The sequence below is a fragment of the Synchiropus splendidus genome, chromosome 6, assembly GCF_027744825.2.
Source record: "Synchiropus splendidus isolate RoL2022-P1 chromosome 6, RoL_Sspl_1.0, whole genome shotgun sequence".
Taxonomy (NCBI): Eukaryota; Metazoa; Chordata; class Actinopteri; order Syngnathiformes; family Callionymidae; genus Synchiropus; species Synchiropus splendidus.
In genome coordinates this window covers 22,501,094-22,519,411 of record NC_071339.1, presented here as the reverse complement: position 1 = coordinate 22,519,411, position 18,318 = coordinate 22,501,094, and the positions used below count along the sequence as shown (strand labels likewise).

Here is an 18,318-nt window from a genome sequence, read left to right as displayed (position 1 = left end):
TGTACCTGTTGCACGAGCCTAAAGAACTCATCAAGTGGTGAAAAGGATTAAAGCTTCCTGAAGGCTAAAGATTACTGGAATAAATTTCCAGATGCAACCAATGTGGGAAGAATAAAGGCAGTCCCAGGAAATAGAGGCCAAACAGTGACGTCATGGAGAAGCTATAACACAGGTAACTAGTGACTTCTAGTGGCAGGTTTTGATTTGTGAAGTAGCCATCTGCATCATGCTGGTTTTACCGATTAAATATAAATGTGCATGATGCAATGCTTATTTAAAAATAAATACATATTAATAACAGAAATGTTCAACTCCAGGAATGCAGGTGTTGTTTCAAACTTATATGTAAACTGAGGTCCTGCCACACCAAGGACAGTCATGGACCTGCATGTGGTCAATATCAATGTCAATACCATGAAGTGGGACAGAGTCCTTGGTCTCTGGTGGAGAACAGTTTGAGGCTCACTGAAATCCCTTCTTGTGAAGCAGAAAGAACTGTAGTGTAGTGTGTAGGTGGCAGATATGTGCTCTCAGATTCTCAGGGTTTTTTTTTAATGTCTTTTATTTTTTGTTTCAGCTGAGGAACAGGCACTACAGTGTGGGGTTTATGGCCCCAAGATACAAAATACCAATACAACAGCGACATGATCAACTTTGGGAGGTCAGTTCACAACCTTCCGGTCGTCTCAGCAGACACGGTGGTCCGGTCAGGTACAGCATTCTGGAGACACAAGGTACCGCTTTGGAGCATTTAGCTGGAATTAAAGCCTGGCGAACATCATACAAATATTTTTTTTTTTCAAATGACTTCTCATCCATGAAGGAAAGCAGCTGGTCCATCAGTGCCTTTGACCTTTTAACAGGTTAAGAAGAAAAGCTGATGAGAGACACTGTTTGGATAACAGCAGCAGAGTTTTAGGAAGAGAGCATAGAGACAGCATCGGAATGACGCGTGAAATTTGGATGAACTTTTAAATATTCATCAGGCAACATTCGTCATCAGAACTTGCCTACAAAAGCCCATCAGAAAACATGCCACCTTCAGGGGCCTTTCACAACTGGAGCTCTTTCTGCAGCCAATTCTTTGTTGCGGCAGAAACATCTCATCAATATTTCACAGACAGATCCTCTTTCTGATGTTCTGCGCTGCGCTTTTTCGGCCCAGCTCGGTAAGAAAACACCCGTCCTCTTCTTCAACTTGGAGTGTCAGGTTCGCCAACAACTGTGGTCGCCGGGGAACCACCCCGTCTCATGTGACAGGAAATATGCTGTGCCTTTAAAAATGATGAACATGTAATACCATCAAAGGATAGAGATAACAAAGCCAAATCAAAGTTTGTTTTTCAAGAGTTACACATACAAAAAAATATAAATTTTAAAAAGACATTTTGGCTCAACTATTGTCCAAGTTTGCAGGTTGTGGTTCAACCAAGTGGTTGGTCTATATGTGTAGTAATGTAATGATATTCACTGTGTTTCTCTCCATGGATGGTCACTGTCACTCTGCTGGGTTCGATGCAGAACTTGTCCATCAATTGTTCAATAATTTCATTTTTTTTACATATACATTTGATACTTTAGTTTGACACGTGGTGCCAAAGGTCCCCACAGAGCCTTGGCCTAACATCCTCGAGTGTAAAATGACCATGATCCTGAAAGCCGTGGTACAAGCTGCAACATCATGGTATAAACTACTGTAAGCAACACTTGCAGTGTAAAGTCCATCCTGCTCTGAGGGTTAAGGAAGCTGGATTCCGGGTGGGATTTTTTATGTCTGGGTTGAACCACCAGTTAGAAAGTTAGGTGCAAGTACAAAAATACTGGGAGAAACTGACTTTTGGAAAATAACTTCATTGGGACATTTTATTCACTTAATCTTTTTATTTTGCATCCCGTTACACTGTGCAGAAAAAAATAGTTTTATGTGTGTGTGTTTTTTTTTTTTAAATAAATTACTTGTTTTTCTGCTCCTGAATGACACTTTTTCCCACCCATGCATGCCTTCTTCCTTTACCACTTCTTGAAACTGGGATTGTTCTGCTGCATTGTTTTTGGCCCACCGTCCTGTTCCTTTTTAATTCTCATGAATGCGAAGCAATAGGTCATTTTGCAAAGAATATGAAGGTTGACATGCATAACTTCACTCAGATGTTAGCAGGAGAATTTGCGTCACACAGAAAGGGCTACATTTAACAGCAGCGAGCGGAGCTTTCAGGAGCTGCTGCCCTAACAGGGAGTAGCAAACAAGAGGCAGCAATGGCAGGCACGCAGCAGTAGAAGGGGCCGTGGAGGCAAACGGTGGCGTTTGAAAAGAAGAAGGAGTGACTGATTGTGATTTTTACTGTGAGACACAGATAATTAACCGACATATTACAGAAAACAACGCAGTTAGAAACAGGTAATATTTTGGGAAAAACATCAGAGAAGCTTTGGGACACCACATTTGAAGGGACATTGTAAAAACTGAACAAGAAGTAATTAAATGCAATATTAAAAGTAAAAAATAATCAGATCACATGATAGGACAAGTGTCCATTTGATTTACTGGTAAATACATTTGACTGCATTGACTGCAAGACGATCATGAAATTGTGGGTTATTTAGTTTAGTTTAGTTGATGATCTGGCTCGCTCCACAATTCAAACAAAAACGAAAAACGAATTTTTCATGTTAACAAATACTAGAAATACCGTAATTTCCAGACTATAGAGTGCACTGGAATATTAGCCGCACCGATAAATTTAAGAAGGAACATACAGGTAGGTCTTGTTTATACACAAGCCGCACCAATCGCAGGTTCAGTGGTGCTGTCTGCGCTGCAAACAGGTCAGGACAGTGGTGCGTTATCCTAAAAACGCTTTTCGAAACTAGTTTTGAAAATGGGGTCCAGCATCAAGAGTGAGGAAATAGCAGAAACAAGCTGCGTAATACAGTGTGTCTTGATTTATCAACGCTGCTCTCAGACAATAGACATGGTGCAGCTCTCCAGCCAGGATCAAGTCAGCCGCCAAAACCCGACTCCCTTGTGTTCACGTCGGACTTTTGTGCCGAACGCACTTTGTCTCGAGACAGCGTCTCACATCTTTTATTCGGTGTTTTTGCTCACATGCCCAAAGTTCAGACACCACTGCCGGTCTCAGTGGCTGCTTCTCGATTCCAGAACTCCAGGAGATCGACTCTATTGTCGGAGCTGTGGACACCGCGGGTGAAAACAGCTCATTCTGAGTGCTTTAAGGGTAAATAAATAGCCTCAGATTTCATTGGCTCAGCCAATGTAAGAATCCATATATTAGCCACACTGTTGTATAAGTTGGGAGGATAAACAACTAGCAGTTTATAGTCCGGAAATTACGGTAATTTACAAGATATTTAATCATGTTTAAGAAACTAAAGTACAAAATGACAAGTTGTCATGGACTCAGATATGTGACGCGGGATCAGTAAAAAGCTCTGTGGCAACAGAAAACAAAATGTTGAAAATGACATCAACAGCTGCATCAGATCGACAGCATGAAAAGCAATGTGGAACAATTCCCAAAACGTCACCATTTCTCATCCTAAACATATAAATATTTCACGTGAAACACCAACACTGTCTGAAACAGAAATAAGACTGTACAAGCATCCAGACTGTTAAAAAAGATAGAAATATGTACATGAAATGCACAATGCGTGGCTCTTGTTCTCCAGGCACAAATTCAGGACGATTGTATGGCTTGTAAGCATCACAAATGACAGACAGCCAGGCGCAGTAGCTTCAGGGATCTTCCAGCTTGGAACAAAGGGCGAGTCCACACATGGCTCTCTGAGTCTGACAGGAAGAGGGGGGGGGCTTCAAAGTGTCAGAATGCAATGTGCAGTTGTATCAGTCTATAAAAGGGTCCTCAGCTGGAACTGCTAAATTTCCTCCACATAATTGGCCGGGTAGAGGCCCAGCTGACCGTTGTCTAGACGACCTTTGCACCAGCCTTGCTCGTCCTCGTCCTCCAGCTTTGTCAGCTCCTCGCCTTCAGCAAAAGAGACGATCACAGAGAGGTTGGACATGCTTCACGGTTACTACGGGGCCTGCGACCACAGCGCCACGCTCACCTGCTCTCAGGGTCAGCTCATCTTGCTCTTGTCCGTTGTAGTCGTAGAGAGCTCTCACTCGCACACCTTTGCTGCCCAAATCCTCGTCGAAGGACCTCATCCCTCCATTAGTGTCAGCGTTTGAAGCAGCGTTGTACTCTTCCGACCACTCGTCCGTGGCCTGGGTATTGTCAAAACTGCCACCACTAAACACACCAAAACGGACGACTCAGCTTTTTGAAAATATGTCTGACTCTAGTTTTGTTGCTTACTCGGGTGAGGGTTAGGGTTGACAATAAATGAAGACAGAAGTTTAGTGACTAAGCCATGCTTATTTACAAGCATGCAATGACAGTTGTTGAGTCAGAAATGCTGAAACGTAATTTCAGATGAAGCGAGGGATCATTTCTGGTGCTGACTCACCTGTCTCTGTGCTGTGACGGATGATGATTCACTGTACTGACATTGGTCAGCATGACTCCATCGTTGCTTTTCTTAGACTTCTTAACAATGTTGTGAGTCAGGTCAGGGTTATACTCCTGCAAGATCGATGTGCAGTGATCAGAGTATATTGTTCTCTGGATGAAATATGCTCCGACCATCTACGCATGTGACAATGTTTTTTTGTTTTTTTTATAAATTCTAATGAATGCTGGGAGCACCTTAATCAACAAATACTTTTTTATAGATAAGAATAAGAACTGACCAATAAAAATATTGTAATTTGTGTGAATGAATAATTGAATAATTTCTGATTGTGATAAATACTTTTTTGAAAAAAAAGAAATGAAAGAAAAAAAAGAAATGATCTATGTATCTATCTATCTATCTATCTATATCTATATCTATATCTATATATATTTTTTATTTTATTTTATTTATTAATTCACCAGTCACTAAAATACAAAAAACATGTTACTACTGTTGTTACGACTACTATCCGGCTGAATAAATATAGTGACAGAGACCCCAGACCTGGGTGTGTATGAATCTTATGGGTATACTTATGTGTCAAATGCATCATCTAGCTATGATTTGTGTACCTCAAATTGTGGCCAGTTCATGTGCATTCCTGGCCCGTAGGTGTTGCTGAACCACTTGAGGTCTTCATGTGCGCTGGCTGACATGATGGTGTGTTCAAGTTCTCTGTACACGGCTGCATAACTGCGGACAGGCGCTCATGATTTAGAGTTTGTCAAGGCGACAGCTCCTGGTCATGTTGAAAATGTCACACACCTTTGGTTCTCTGTGAGGTTGAGGTGGCGCTTCACGTCCAGCAGCGCCTCTCTGATGAAGCTGAGCCGCTTCTCTTCAAACTGCTGACACTGGTCGAATACCTGCTCCATGTTTTCCATGTAACCCGGGGTGCACTTGTTCAACTCCTCCAGGGTTTTTGTGTACTTTTCCTTCGCCTGTATTACAGCACAAGAACAATGAAATAACCTGTCAACAGTTGTTTTATGACTGTAATTTAATTACAGTGCCGTTCCAAGGCAATTGCAAAATTATTAAGGATGCTCCGATCGATTGGTCACTGATCGTGATCGGCTGATTTCAGGTTGATCGGTGAATGCAGATCACTACCTGTCATTGCTGATCACAACAACTGATCGAAATGAAGCCCCGCTGGTTGTGTTGCGTCCTACAGTAGCTAAGTATTTCACGGACATAGCACAGTCTGTGGAGATCCACCAGCAACATCTCACAGTATAATTGCTGCACTCAGCAAGGTTTTTCTATTTCTTTGCCACCTTCAAGAGGTATATAAAAACGTGTCTGAATTAAAATGTTTTAAAGATCATTTTTTCACATCATGGACACAAAAGGTCTCATCATTTTCAATCAATCCATGTGATCGGTATCGGTGATCGGCAGTAAAAACCCTGATCACAGCATCCCTAAAAATGACTCTTGAAGATGTGATCTCCGTTATTTAAGGAAATAACGGCAACAAACATTTGGCTCTGGCTTCACACGCCCACATTTGGGCTTCCTACAGACAAACCTTTTGTGAGTCCTGTTTACATTTTTCCACTTTCTCGTGAAGTTTCTTTTGCTGGTCTGCTGTCACCGAGGATTCTCCTTTACCGTTGGCTTCCCTGGACGCTGCCAGCTTCTCTTCTTTACAGGCCATATGGTACGATTTCTTGGCAGCTTCCATCTAAAATCAGGAATTTAGACACTGATCAGACCGGAGCTTGTGAATTGTTTGTCAAACTATTGAAGGCTAGTTCAGTTTCCTCAATGCAAGTTTCCTAAAATGCAGTCTCACCTCTTTTAACTTTTTGGCCCAAGGTTTCTGGGCTTTCTTGAAACCTTCTTCAGCCTCTTTGGTCTCCTTGAATCCTCCCATCATTTGTTTATGGTAAGAGTCCTTCTGCCAGTTCTTGACCTTCTCAAAGTCATCACTCATCAGCTGGTTCTTCACCTCCTGGTGGAGCTCACTCACTTTCTCCGCCTCTGTCATCACCGACAGCCAAGCCCGCTCCACTGTGCCGTACTGAGGACCTGGTCCAGAAATAAACACAAACAGTCAACAGTTTTCAGAGTGAGAAATGTGGGTTTGGTCCTACCTTTGTCCACCAGTTGTCTCCATCTTTTGGACCACTCGATGAGTTGCTGTGCGTAGGATTTCTCAATTTTGGCCCGCTCCTGGATGCAGTTCATCAAGTCATTGCAAAGGCGGTGACCGTCATCGATCCGCTTGACGGTTCGCTTGTAGTTTCCAACCTAAAATGAGAATACAAAAGATGACCTATTCATACTGGCAGTAAAAGGCCCTTTTTTATTTTCATAAACTCGGCTCCAGGAAAACACTGTGGCCAGTCAGAGTTGTCGGATTTTTGTCGCTTATCTCCATCTGAGTTTGACACATCAGACGACTAAATTTAGCCGATAACAAATGATTTAAATGCTGAGTCTGCAATTCTAAACCGCACTGCAGTCTACCACATAGTCAGTGCCATGCAACGATCGAGCTTTATAGATACATTCCTGAATTTTTTTTAAGTGATAGCACTTGCCGACATTCAGCCGTATGTCATGCAGACTATTACCCTTCGCTGGAAACGTGATAAACACTTTCTTGGTGTGAATGACATCGAGTCGTCAGCTCATTTATAATGCATGAACCTCCAGGAATTACAGTTATCTGAGACGTTTTGTGTGCCGGGAAGGTGATGCAATCATCAAAGAGAAACGCGGCATTCTTCAAAAGAACTACAGAATTCATAAACATGATTACGTTTATGATGTGATCAATTTTGGGATGGAATCATATTTGACATCCACTGTGCCTTTCTCAGCACTTTTTTTATGTAGTATAACGTCACCGTTTTATATTTCAGTGTGCAGTTGCAGCAAGAGATCGGTTGATGCTTTGGCTGTGTTCACAGTGTTCTAGCGTCGGACTTCATTGTGTTGATGTCTCTGAGCAACGCGCTTGGTGTGTGAGCATGTGTGAGCAGAGTCAGCATCGATGCTACTAGATACTAGAAGACTATTTATTGCGAGACATGGATCATGACTCCCTCCTTGCTATGAAGACTGAATTACACAGCTTCACAATAAAGGAATCAGAAGTGGACTTAAGTGTGTATGAAGCATGTGAAGAACCGACAGGCAGAAATGAACCATAGTATGAATGGAGAAGATTGTGCTGTGTGAAAGACGCTGAGGGTGCCGACAAAGTTTCTCCCATTGTAGACCAGGATCAAACAACACCAATGATGTGGTTTCCATCCAACTATTCCAATTCTAGGTTTGACAAAGAGTGAAAATGATCATTGATGGAAATGGTAGAAAATTTGCAAAAGAGTTGGAGGAGGTGGATTTGTCTGCGTATTGATGAAAGGAAATTCTGACTTAAAAAATGGTGGCAAAAATGGAAATCACAGATCTGTCAGTGGCAAGTTGTTGACTGTCAGCTGAGGGTGTGGTTTGTTTTGTGGCAGAGAGACACTCTCTGATGACATCATCTCATGGCCCACTCACCTCTCAATAAAAATAACAACAAATGGAAACGGGCATAGAGTCGCGTTTTCTTTGTGCGCATTTTCACTAAATTTGCTAAAAAATGTTTACATGGACGCTTGACTATTGACTATTGTGACACATATGTTCCCTATTTTTACTTCAAGGTTAAACCAAGTTGTGGTTTATTCCTATTAAACTCATCATATTGGTTCATTCATCTAAAATCTTACCTCCCAGAAGCTGTCTGTGGTCTCCTCGTGGAAGGCAGAATCATCGTGGTTGACAGACATGATCCCAGAATTGACAGTGGCTGCGGCGCTGTGGTGGTGTGTGGAACTATTCTCGTGTACTGTGAAGGAAGATCAGCACAGTTGAAATTAGGCTTGAAAGATATGACACACGCTTTAAAATTTAAATCTGCCCCATGGTTGCAAATCCTCTGCAATATTTACTTCTGCTGAGACAACACCCATGTGAGAAGCTTACGTTTCTTCTTGGAGTTAAACTCTGGAGCTTATATCTGTTCGTCACGATGATCCAACTACGTCATTCATACTTTTTAATGTAGGAAAAATATTCCTTTTGCCACACAAACACTGACCTTTATACTAAAATGCGTAATCTAAACTGCCTAATCTAAACAAGCAGGCCTCACTGACAAACTTACAATCTGCTTTCCAGGGTAGAAGGAAAACAGTTATGAGTTTAACATTAAAAACATGCCAATACATTAAAAAAAGCAGAGATCCCTGATAAGAATCGTCATCCAAAGAATGGATTTTCAGAGCAGAAGCAGTTGCTGTTCTGTTTCTCACTTGCTAAGTCACAAATACATATTTCACACTGTTCATTGGTGAAATGGTAAATCTGAATCACATAGAAACCACAGTTGTTTTTGTAGATTTTGTTGAATAATCGCTCAATGAGATTGCGCATGTTGCTCAAAAGAAAAAGCTTGTCCGAGTCACTAGTTCCTCCACCTAGTCACCATCATACCGACTGACCGTTGAAAGACAGAGAATATTCATTTTAGATTCAGGACCTGTGCAAGTGCAAAGGAATCCTTTCATTTCTTTATCCAGTTCTACATCAGCTACATCACAGAACGTAACCTAAACAACGCGATGAGCTGTCTGCACGCCTCTGCTATCATCATCGTCACGCACCTCCTCCGATGCTGGCAGACTTGTGAGTTACTTAAGTGCACCAACTCTAATGACAACGTGAACTGTGCTCGAGAGCCAATGATCATTCCAAAGAGCACTTACATTTGTCATTCACTTAAAGGCTCACACGTGAGAGCAGTACAGATTGTCGAGTGTAGCTGCAATAGAAATCCAATTATAGTGTAATTTCATTGTAAATCTTAATGTAGCTTTGCGTCACCTGCTGCTGGTGTGTCACGCCCAAGCTGATCCACGTCTTACAGTGGGGCACTAATTCTGGAGTATTAGAGACATGGCAAAAAAAAAAAACTTGCCCACAATACATTTTCAACCCAGTTTTTATTTTTATTTGTTCTCTGTTTGCTGTCATGAAACAGTCCTTTTCATATATTTGTTCCCTCCACCACACAAGTATGGAACAATAGAATGATCAGCACCAATATGTTTTGATAAGCGGCCAGGGGGAGGGGGCGTCAGCATGTGGGTATGTGGGTCAACCATCAACTGATGGATGAAGCAACACTTTGCAAATCAAAAATGGAGCTGTGATCTCCCAAATGTTTTTCACAATAATTGAAATGTTCCAAGTTGAAAGCTAGTAGGAGCAACGCCTCGGTTCTATGCAGTGAAGTGGAGGTGTTTATCACGCTTGGTTAATCCATTAGCACCATGCTGAGAGGGGGCTTTTGTTTAGGAAAGCCTCTTGCTTGGCTCACAGGAAAGCACCTACGAAAGCAGGGAATCAACAGCCACAAACACTCGTACAGTAGATGGAGAAATGATGCTCCGGTGATGTGTTGCTTCACACGTGTTTGACCAACATCCTCTGAGCTTGATGGTCGGGTTCATGTCATCATCACAAAAAGATCAGCGGCTTTTGATCATCTAGAATCTCCATCCCACAAAGCAACCATGAAGCTACCACAACTTCCAGCCCACAGATCAATTCAGCAGGACAAAGAGTGAAAACATGCACAGCCCCCCCCCCCCCCCCCCCCCGCAAAAGCAACAAAGGCTCTTACCCCCGCTCCTCCATTAACAGTGGCTAAGGCTACAGCTAGGAGACACGTGGGCTCCTACGGCAGTCCGCCCCTCTCCACATAGACTTCTTCCTTTATCTCCCACTCCGGCTGAATGACCCACAGACCATGAGTGCACAGAAGAGTGGTGTCGGCCAATCCAGTGTGTGATGTGGGATGTCGTTGCCTCGAGCGCTGAGTCAAGTGTGCGGCCCAATGAGAGTCGGATAATCCTGTGGTTGTTTTTTCGGCTTGAACGGTTTCATCAGTGGGACAGAGAGTAAGGGAGAGAAGAGAAAGGAGGGAAGCAGGCTGTGTGAAGCCTGTGTGGGGAGGAATAGATATTGACAGATAGTCACAGAAAAAGCGAAAGAAATACTGTATGAAATACAGTAATTTCATGCTAAATGCACAGCCATATGTGGGTCTTCTATGAAGGGCAAGAGTGACAAGGCAAGTGGGTGGGGCAGATAAGATGTGTGAATATCCATCCATAATAGAGTCAAGCTGGATTCAGTTCATGATGTGCTTCTGTGGTCTCACTCTCCCTTCCTTATTGCACTATTTTGCGTTATAAATTACTAATTGAATTCTAAACAAAGACGCATCAAGTCTTTTGAAATACAGACCTTAAATAACAAATGAGTTTTTTTCTGTATTTTTCTTTCCCCAAAAGCTAGAAGTCATTATATTGAATTCATAAGAATAATTCAGGGGCCAATGCTCATTTATACTTTATTTTTGTCTCTAAAAATAAGCACCAAAGATACATTAGAAAAGTTACATTGGAATAAAATGGCTTTATATACATATAAGTGTTCTGCAGCCAAATGATCGTCCACTATTTGTAATCCATGCTGTTAATAAAATCGATATGAACTGCAAGAAATATATCAACAAAACCTTGTTTTGTAAAACTTTGCTGACAATAAGTTTTCTTCTGTCCTCTCTTTTGTTGTTCCTCATAACAGTCACAGTATAAAATGCAGCCCCTTAGGAAATTAAAATGGCCACCCCGGCTCTCGGGTGAGGCTCAGCACATGTATATATTGCATATTTTGTTTCTGTTTCAGCAAAATGTTAGGACTGCTACCTTACCAGACTTTAAAAAGTCAATTCTTTCACACTTCATTTGGCTAGATTTGCAAGTGGTTACGTTTAGCTCAGTTAGAATAAACTACTGGCAACGTGGAGTTGAAATAACAACTTTCATAGAAATGATCATGCTTTCTTTCATCCTACTGTTATCCATTTAAAGCAATATACGTGAAGGCAAATAAGGTATCGTATGAGACAGAAAAAAATCCTCTTCTTCACACTATTCTGTGGAAGACTTAAGAGTTAAGTGAAGATGAAGACCAGCAGAGAGAGAGTCAAAATCGGCCAGGGGCCAAATACAAAGGACCAACTGGCAGCAAGTCTACCATAAACAAATCAAACCGTATCATAGTTTAGCAATACCAAATCACATGCAGCCATATCTAGAGCAGTTGACGCAGTAATCTGATTTAAGCTACCTTTGTTGCAACATTAAACCCAGGAGAAGGAAGTATTTAACTGAATGTCTACGCTCTATGAATTCCATGACGTCAAAGACACAGACACACACTGTAAGTCTAACTGTGCTTCCCCTGACCAGGCGTCTGTTTTGGGGTCTTGTCTTGCTTTATAAAAGCAGCCCTTTTCGTCCCTCAGGACAAATTGCATTGCTGCTGCTGCTCTCATCAGACTGGAGTCCAGAAATCCATCAATAATTCACATTCCTGTGTGCACAGATACAGGAGACCAGGGACACAGACCCTTAAAAGGTTTTGATCTCGCCCAACTCCCATGACAGCACCTCAACAACATATATCACTCCGTACTCAGTACAAGATATTCATCATGTGGTTATTTATTTCTGCATCACACACATGATATTTCATGTGCAGGCACTCAATGAGCAATTACAAAAATGTTATTATTGGACTGAACTTAACCCAACATTAAAAAAAAAAAAAAAAACTTATTGTGTTACTCATTAGTCAACAAAGTGCAGTAGTCCAAAACTCTGACCTCCACTCATGGACTGGCATGTTTTGGCTACTGTGGTATATGGGAAGGGTGAGGCTGCCAGTTGCCATATAAAAGCCGCACCTCACATGTAATTGTGTTGTAATAACATCCATGAGGATGTGTGACTGCTATAATGACAAAACAGTCTTGAGTTATTTTATCCTCATCTGCTACTGCACTCTATTGAAGCTGCTCATTTCCTGGTTTTGGTTCTATAAAAGCGTTGCTTTAGTTTATACCAAAAAAAAATGTAAAAATGAAATCTTCTAAAACATGTAATATGAAAGCCCTGAACTTGTACATTTGAGTCCAATTCAACTGCCATTCTACTGGCACCATTTGGCACAAACATGATCCAAACACACAAGCCACACAACCTTTCAAAGTCTTTTCAAACTACCAGCGGCCATGGAGGAATGATTTCCTCTTCCCTTCATTATTAAAGACTCATCAATTATAAAGCCCTTCTGAACAATAGGAGACTCGAGGAAGTGCTATTTTTGGCAGCTCTTCTTCAGATGGTTTGATCAATAACCGATTGATGAGAATGAATCGCTAGGCCAATTATCCTCGCATGAACAGAGCCTGACAGCGCAGGTCTCCCAGTTGATCGATACAATAGCATAAAGACAAATAGGACCACCAAAAATCACCGTGAGGGTGTGAGCGATACAGTACAACCATTCTATAAAAGTGAAATAGCACTGAGACGTTAGAGTAAAATGATCCAAACGTCACCTGTTTTGTCCTCCAGGGTGCCACGGCAGAATGTCGTCTTGGATCTGCTGCTCAGTGGCAACAGTGACAAATCCTGCTATCTAGCAAGAACGCCTTTCACACACACAGCAGCACTGAACTTTGGCACGCTCCTTGAAGTACACTTAATAATTACCCAGCTGGGTGGGAGGAATGCATGTTTTATGAGGAAATATAAAGGCAGGCTCAGAACTACGACAGGAAGACAGACACAAGTTTGCATTTGGAGTGTCCAGGTGGTGCCACACAGAACGAGAATATCACAGGAAAAATTAAGGAACAGTGACAGTCCTGAGGCGTCCCACAACTGCAGACTTTAAAAAAAAAAAAAAAAAAACTGTTGGGTCCTTATTTAACTGATACTCAAACATGTCGGTATACAAGCCGCAGCTTATGCTTAGGGTGAACAGAAAGCGAAATCAGAGCAACACACCTGAAGATGACACCTGGATTAAGTCATATCCAGACTTATAAAATTCAAATTGTAGTTTAATTTGCTCTGTGTAATATCGTCACACAGCAGCAGAATAGGAGATTACATGTTTCAACCTGGTTAAGCACTCACCCAGCTACTAAAGAGGTGACAAATGTTGCAATTCTGACAGAGGCAGCTGCAAAAATCTATTTTCATCTACTTCATCTTGAATCAATGAGTACGGGAAATGAATTTCAACGTCAGTGGGCTGTGGAGCAAAATCAGATGTGGGTGGAGCAGTTATGAATGATGACTGTAGAAGCGTTTGACGGCAGTAAAATCTGTTAGTGGCAGTTGACCACAGTGTAACTCAGTGGTATAGCAAACCTATTTGCAACAAGATTTGTACTACCAAGCCAATAAGCTGGCTCTGTGGCAAAGAGGAATGTGCATGCTTATCCTGCAGGAGACCAAGTCAAGTTGGTCGCCCTGTCGGTGACAAATAGTATCACAAGTGGGATGGTAAGCACCATGTATGTTTTATGGTGGACCTCTAGGGATGACTTAAGCCCATCTACCATGGTGTGGAGAGGTGTGGCAAACCACCATGAACATTTTCAGCGTCTGGCCATTTTTAAGCAGTTGTATTAAAGTCTTGTATACAGGTTCTCACTAGGGCAGTCTGGAGTGCAAGACCAAAGCAGGACATGTCCTGCCTGCACTGGCTCAGTCTGAAAAACTGCTGTTTGAACTGGTATTTCGCCTGCACTTGCACATTTTGGCTTCTCATGAAACAAATCGGACATCATCCAGATAGATGTAATTTCTTTGTGTCTTATTTAATCCTACTAGGAAACTGGTTTCACAAACTGCACTGAATGATGCAGAATTTTAACACTTTTTCAAAGCAATATCTTCATACGGACGTACAATATTAGGGCACAGGCCTCCAAGGTCATGTTGAGATGGCAGAAAATTGAATTCTTCTCATGTTGTAGTCCAAAAATGTTTGATAAATTCTACTTTATGTGTACAAAATCCACGACTGGTGCTTTGTTGTCATTATATAATGAAGTAAGTTGTGTTTTAAAAAGAAAAAAGACAATGTGCCACTACTATCACAATTTTGACTGAAGAATCCTAATGACGAGGAAGGTGTTGAAACACAGTCAATTAGAAGATTGTGTTTCTGAGAAAAAAGAAGTGAGATCTGTCATTTTGTCTTCAGGAGCTTGTAAATTACTGGTCCTGACGGTAGAACACCAGACCAGGGTCAGGGGACGTGAGGCCCACAGGGAGGAACAGGACAGGAGGCTGCACAGATGGCACTAACATAGAAGCATCTGTCTGTCTGTGTGCAAGCACAACTCCTCATTTAGGAAATGATGTTCAACTGAGTGATTCAAAGCATTTTATTTGAGTTGGTTATTTCAGCGTTGATACTTGGGTACAAGTTACAGAATCAATATAAGCATCCTACCAAGTATTGTAGTACTGTGAGAAGGGACAGGATGCAAGCAATATGACCTTTCGCTATTTTAGTACAGTCAGATTCTTATTCTGTATTCAGTCTCGTTCTTTTAAGTTTGTCTCATAACATTTTGAAGTGGAGGTACTAAATGGACTTCACCACAATCAACCCTTAATGTATTAATAACATGCAGTAAAGTGGCCTCCATTCACCTTACAATACATTTTTTTCTAGTTTTGGTGCTCTATCAGTTAGTAATGGATTTAACATGAAATAAAAACAGCATATTTTGCAGACATGGACTTGGGGGGGGGGAGGTGACCCTGGAGCTTGAGTTTGACACGTGCTGTGGCTTGTTCATGACAGTATCTGTTGGCAGCGCACACAGACCGACTGCAGGTGATGCATTTAAGGACACTGCAGCTGTAGACACCGCACTCTCTCACACAAGCGTCTGTTGTGCTGAATGCTCGCAGAGGAAACACAAACAGTGGTGTGGGTTAAAGCTGACAACATGGACTGCAGATCAATGAGAAGAGGGAAAAAGTTTACAAAACATCACGCACAATGTCAGACGTCATTGACTCGGGAATCAAACAAACCCATCCCGCATCCTTATTTGAACCTAATGTTTACAGTACACCAAACTGGAGATGATGAACCACCTCAACAGGAAGAAGTGAAAAATTGACGCGCTGGGCTGTTGGACAGTGACAGTGACTTCCGTCACCACATGAAGCAGCATCATCAAACCATGGATTTGCATGCCTGAAATGAATAATTCTGAGGATTAAGTCTGCAGTGAAATCCCGTCCTGACTGTCACTCATAAGAAAACTTAATCTGGATCACAGGTGTCAACTCTAAGGAGGCGTTCAGGGTGATAGAAGTGCACCCTGTTGGCGTTCTGCTGATCGGTGCTGAAGTGTCTGCTGCTGTGATTCTGCTGAATCAGAAACTGCACGTTCACTGCAGCATCTTGGTGAAGGACCAGACGCTGAGGAGGAATTTTAATCAGAGTCAGAGAGAGACTGGAATACATTTCCTCAAAAACCCAGAGGGAATGGGGATATGCCCATTAGATTACTGACTTCTCCGGGGAGTGTTTTATAAGGAGAATCATAGATTTAAATGAGATTAGCTGTCAATTCATCGTGAAGATATTCATTCATGACCATCACAGATGCTCTAGTCACTAGAAGGAGGTTCGGCTACTGTATATGAACCTGCTGAAGGAAATATTCAGTGAGATGTCACCTGCCTCTCATGGTGGTCAACTGTGAACCCCAGAGGCTTGGGAAAGCACCCGCAGATTTATGTATTAGTACAGCTATAATTTGAAAATGGTCTGATCCATACCAGCGGCACTCAGGAACCTCTGATGGTACATGAGGTCAGAGCAGAAATAAGTCATTTCTGGATGAAATTGAGTCCCATTTTTCAGCAGGCGGTGCTCCCATCTGTCTGCCCATCAGTGTTGGGTATCGTTTTAGGAACTTTCAGATTTAGGTATTAAATTCTAAACTTCAAGCAAACTTTGTTACTGGGATGACTGGACCCAACTTAGGACAGGTGGTGGGGAACACAATCATTAAAACATGATGCAAGACTTGAAGATAAAATAAAAGGTTAAGTTTTATTTTATTATTCTCATGTTGTTTTTGTTGAGACAATTCGAAGTTTATTGAATACAAGTACTTGTGATTCCTGCCCCCATGTTCTCTGAAAATATAAACAACCCACATTTAACTGATTTTAAAATCTTTGTGCTCAGACAAAATGGATTTTTGTGATGAAACTTTAAATTGTATTGAGCCAACCTCAGACTGAGTGCATCACCAAGGTAACATAACAAATGAAAGACAGCAAACAGCTTTCCTCCTATCATCCAACGTCAGACAGAGATTTCGAGCTCCAGATTGTAAACACAAATGGAAATCAGGAGAAGTCAATTGTGTCAGCGCCCACAAGGGAATATCCTAGCATCTGTGACCATTGAGGCAAAGGCGGAGGAAAGGCAAGCCATGTTTCAGTCTAATGAATTACATTTGCATCCACGCTTCATCCATCATCCAGGGCAGGGGCCTCGTGCCTACAGCTTCAAATGAAATAAGCGCTCCCAATTTGTCACAAGAGTTGATGCGGTCAGACACTCGCTCCAACAGAAGACCCATGACATCTAATGTCCCACCCCAAGTGACCTTAAAGTTTGATTTCACGTTTGATGTACAGACAAGCCCAACAATCCTAGCACTGATGTCATTGAAATGATTTCAGAGAGGAAGTCGAGGGGCAGACCCAGGATCAGATGGGAAGATCACCTCGCTGCTCTGGCTTGTTTTGCTGAATCAGCGATATCGCTCACATAGTGAACAGAGACATTACATTTATATACGTGAAGCCATGCACGTCACAATCAGACGGGATTACCACGAGCACGGTGCATGATGCAAGCAGATCCAACAGTTTCCAGCGAGGCTGTTCAGAACCGCGGACAGAGGACGGAGCTCAGATGTGGTCAGGTGCAGCTCAGTCGGCCACCAGCAGCATCATCTCCGCCTCTTCCACCGGAGACTAAGTAACCGGTGGAAGCTACCCCGCAGTACAGCCGACCATGAGACCCAATATACGCGATCACAACGAGCGTCTCTGAATCCACAACCCGAAAAAACACACCGCTGAAGCTAAACGATGTTTTTGGTTAGTCACAACGACTCAGCGAAGCTGTAGTACAACTGTTTACAATGAAACAAACTTAAGTAGACTACATTTAAAAATGAAATAAGCAGAATATTTAAGAATGAATTGGTTGTAATAAAACGGTTGCCGTAAACCTTGCTACTTTAACTTGCTCACATCATTGCAGCTGCGTGGCGCAGTGTCGTGATAAAACTTAGAAAACGTACCTGATGAGCGCTTTTAATCCGGTTTTCTGGCTCTCGTTAGGATGTAGTCATTGTCTTCGCTAGCCGCACTTCGTCCGTTGTGTCGCCGGTTCATGTACCACCGAGAAACCGCCAGGAGGGGGATGGTGTGGAGCAAACGTCAAGTTTGCGTGGCTGGTGCTTCCCGGAAGTTTCTCCAAGATAAAAGTCGTCTAGTGTAGAGCCATCGGTTACTGTTGCTTTCCACAGTTATTACCAGTTGTAGTATGTTGCCTTCTATCTTTGTGTGTTGGCTTTGTTCCCAATCATACAAATATTTAAAATTAAAGGTATGTAATGGAGACCCTGCGAGAGTGAAGTATTTATGTCGGTACGACTCAAACAACTTAGTCTTTCAAGATTACAAATAAGGTAAATTAATTACTGCCGGATTGCAAGTGGCCCAAATAGCGATAGATGCAAATACAAAATGAATACAGGCACAGGTTATTCCAAAAAATAATCCTTAT

General features: G+C 42.0%; 1 protein-coding gene across 2 annotated transcripts; it reads right to left on the bottom strand.

Moving 5' to 3' along the window:
* Positions 1–555: 555 nt before the first annotated feature.
* pacsin1b (protein kinase C and casein kinase substrate in neurons 1b) lies at positions 556–18,097 on the bottom strand. Of its 2 annotated transcripts, none has more exons than XM_053868918.1 (10): positions 17,831–18,097; positions 8,274–8,392; positions 6,642–6,798; positions 6,341–6,576; positions 6,074–6,229; positions 5,305–5,480; positions 5,112–5,232; positions 4,492–4,607; positions 4,090–4,274; positions 556–4,007 (listed from the first exon to the last, which is right to left on the bottom strand). In XM_053868918.1, exons 2-10 carry the CDS (start codon positions 8,331–8,333, stop codon positions 3,898–3,900), a joined length of 1,317 nt encoding a protein of 438 aa, XP_053724893.1. In that variant the 5' UTR covers positions 8,334–8,392; positions 17,831–18,097; the 3' UTR covers positions 556–3,897. The 2 variants fall into 2 exon arrangements, with proteins under 2 accessions (XP_053724893.1, XP_053724894.1); XM_053868919.1 differs by lacking the exon at positions 17,831–18,097 and adding an exon at positions 10,232–10,410.
* Positions 18,098–18,318: the final 221 nt, after the last annotated feature.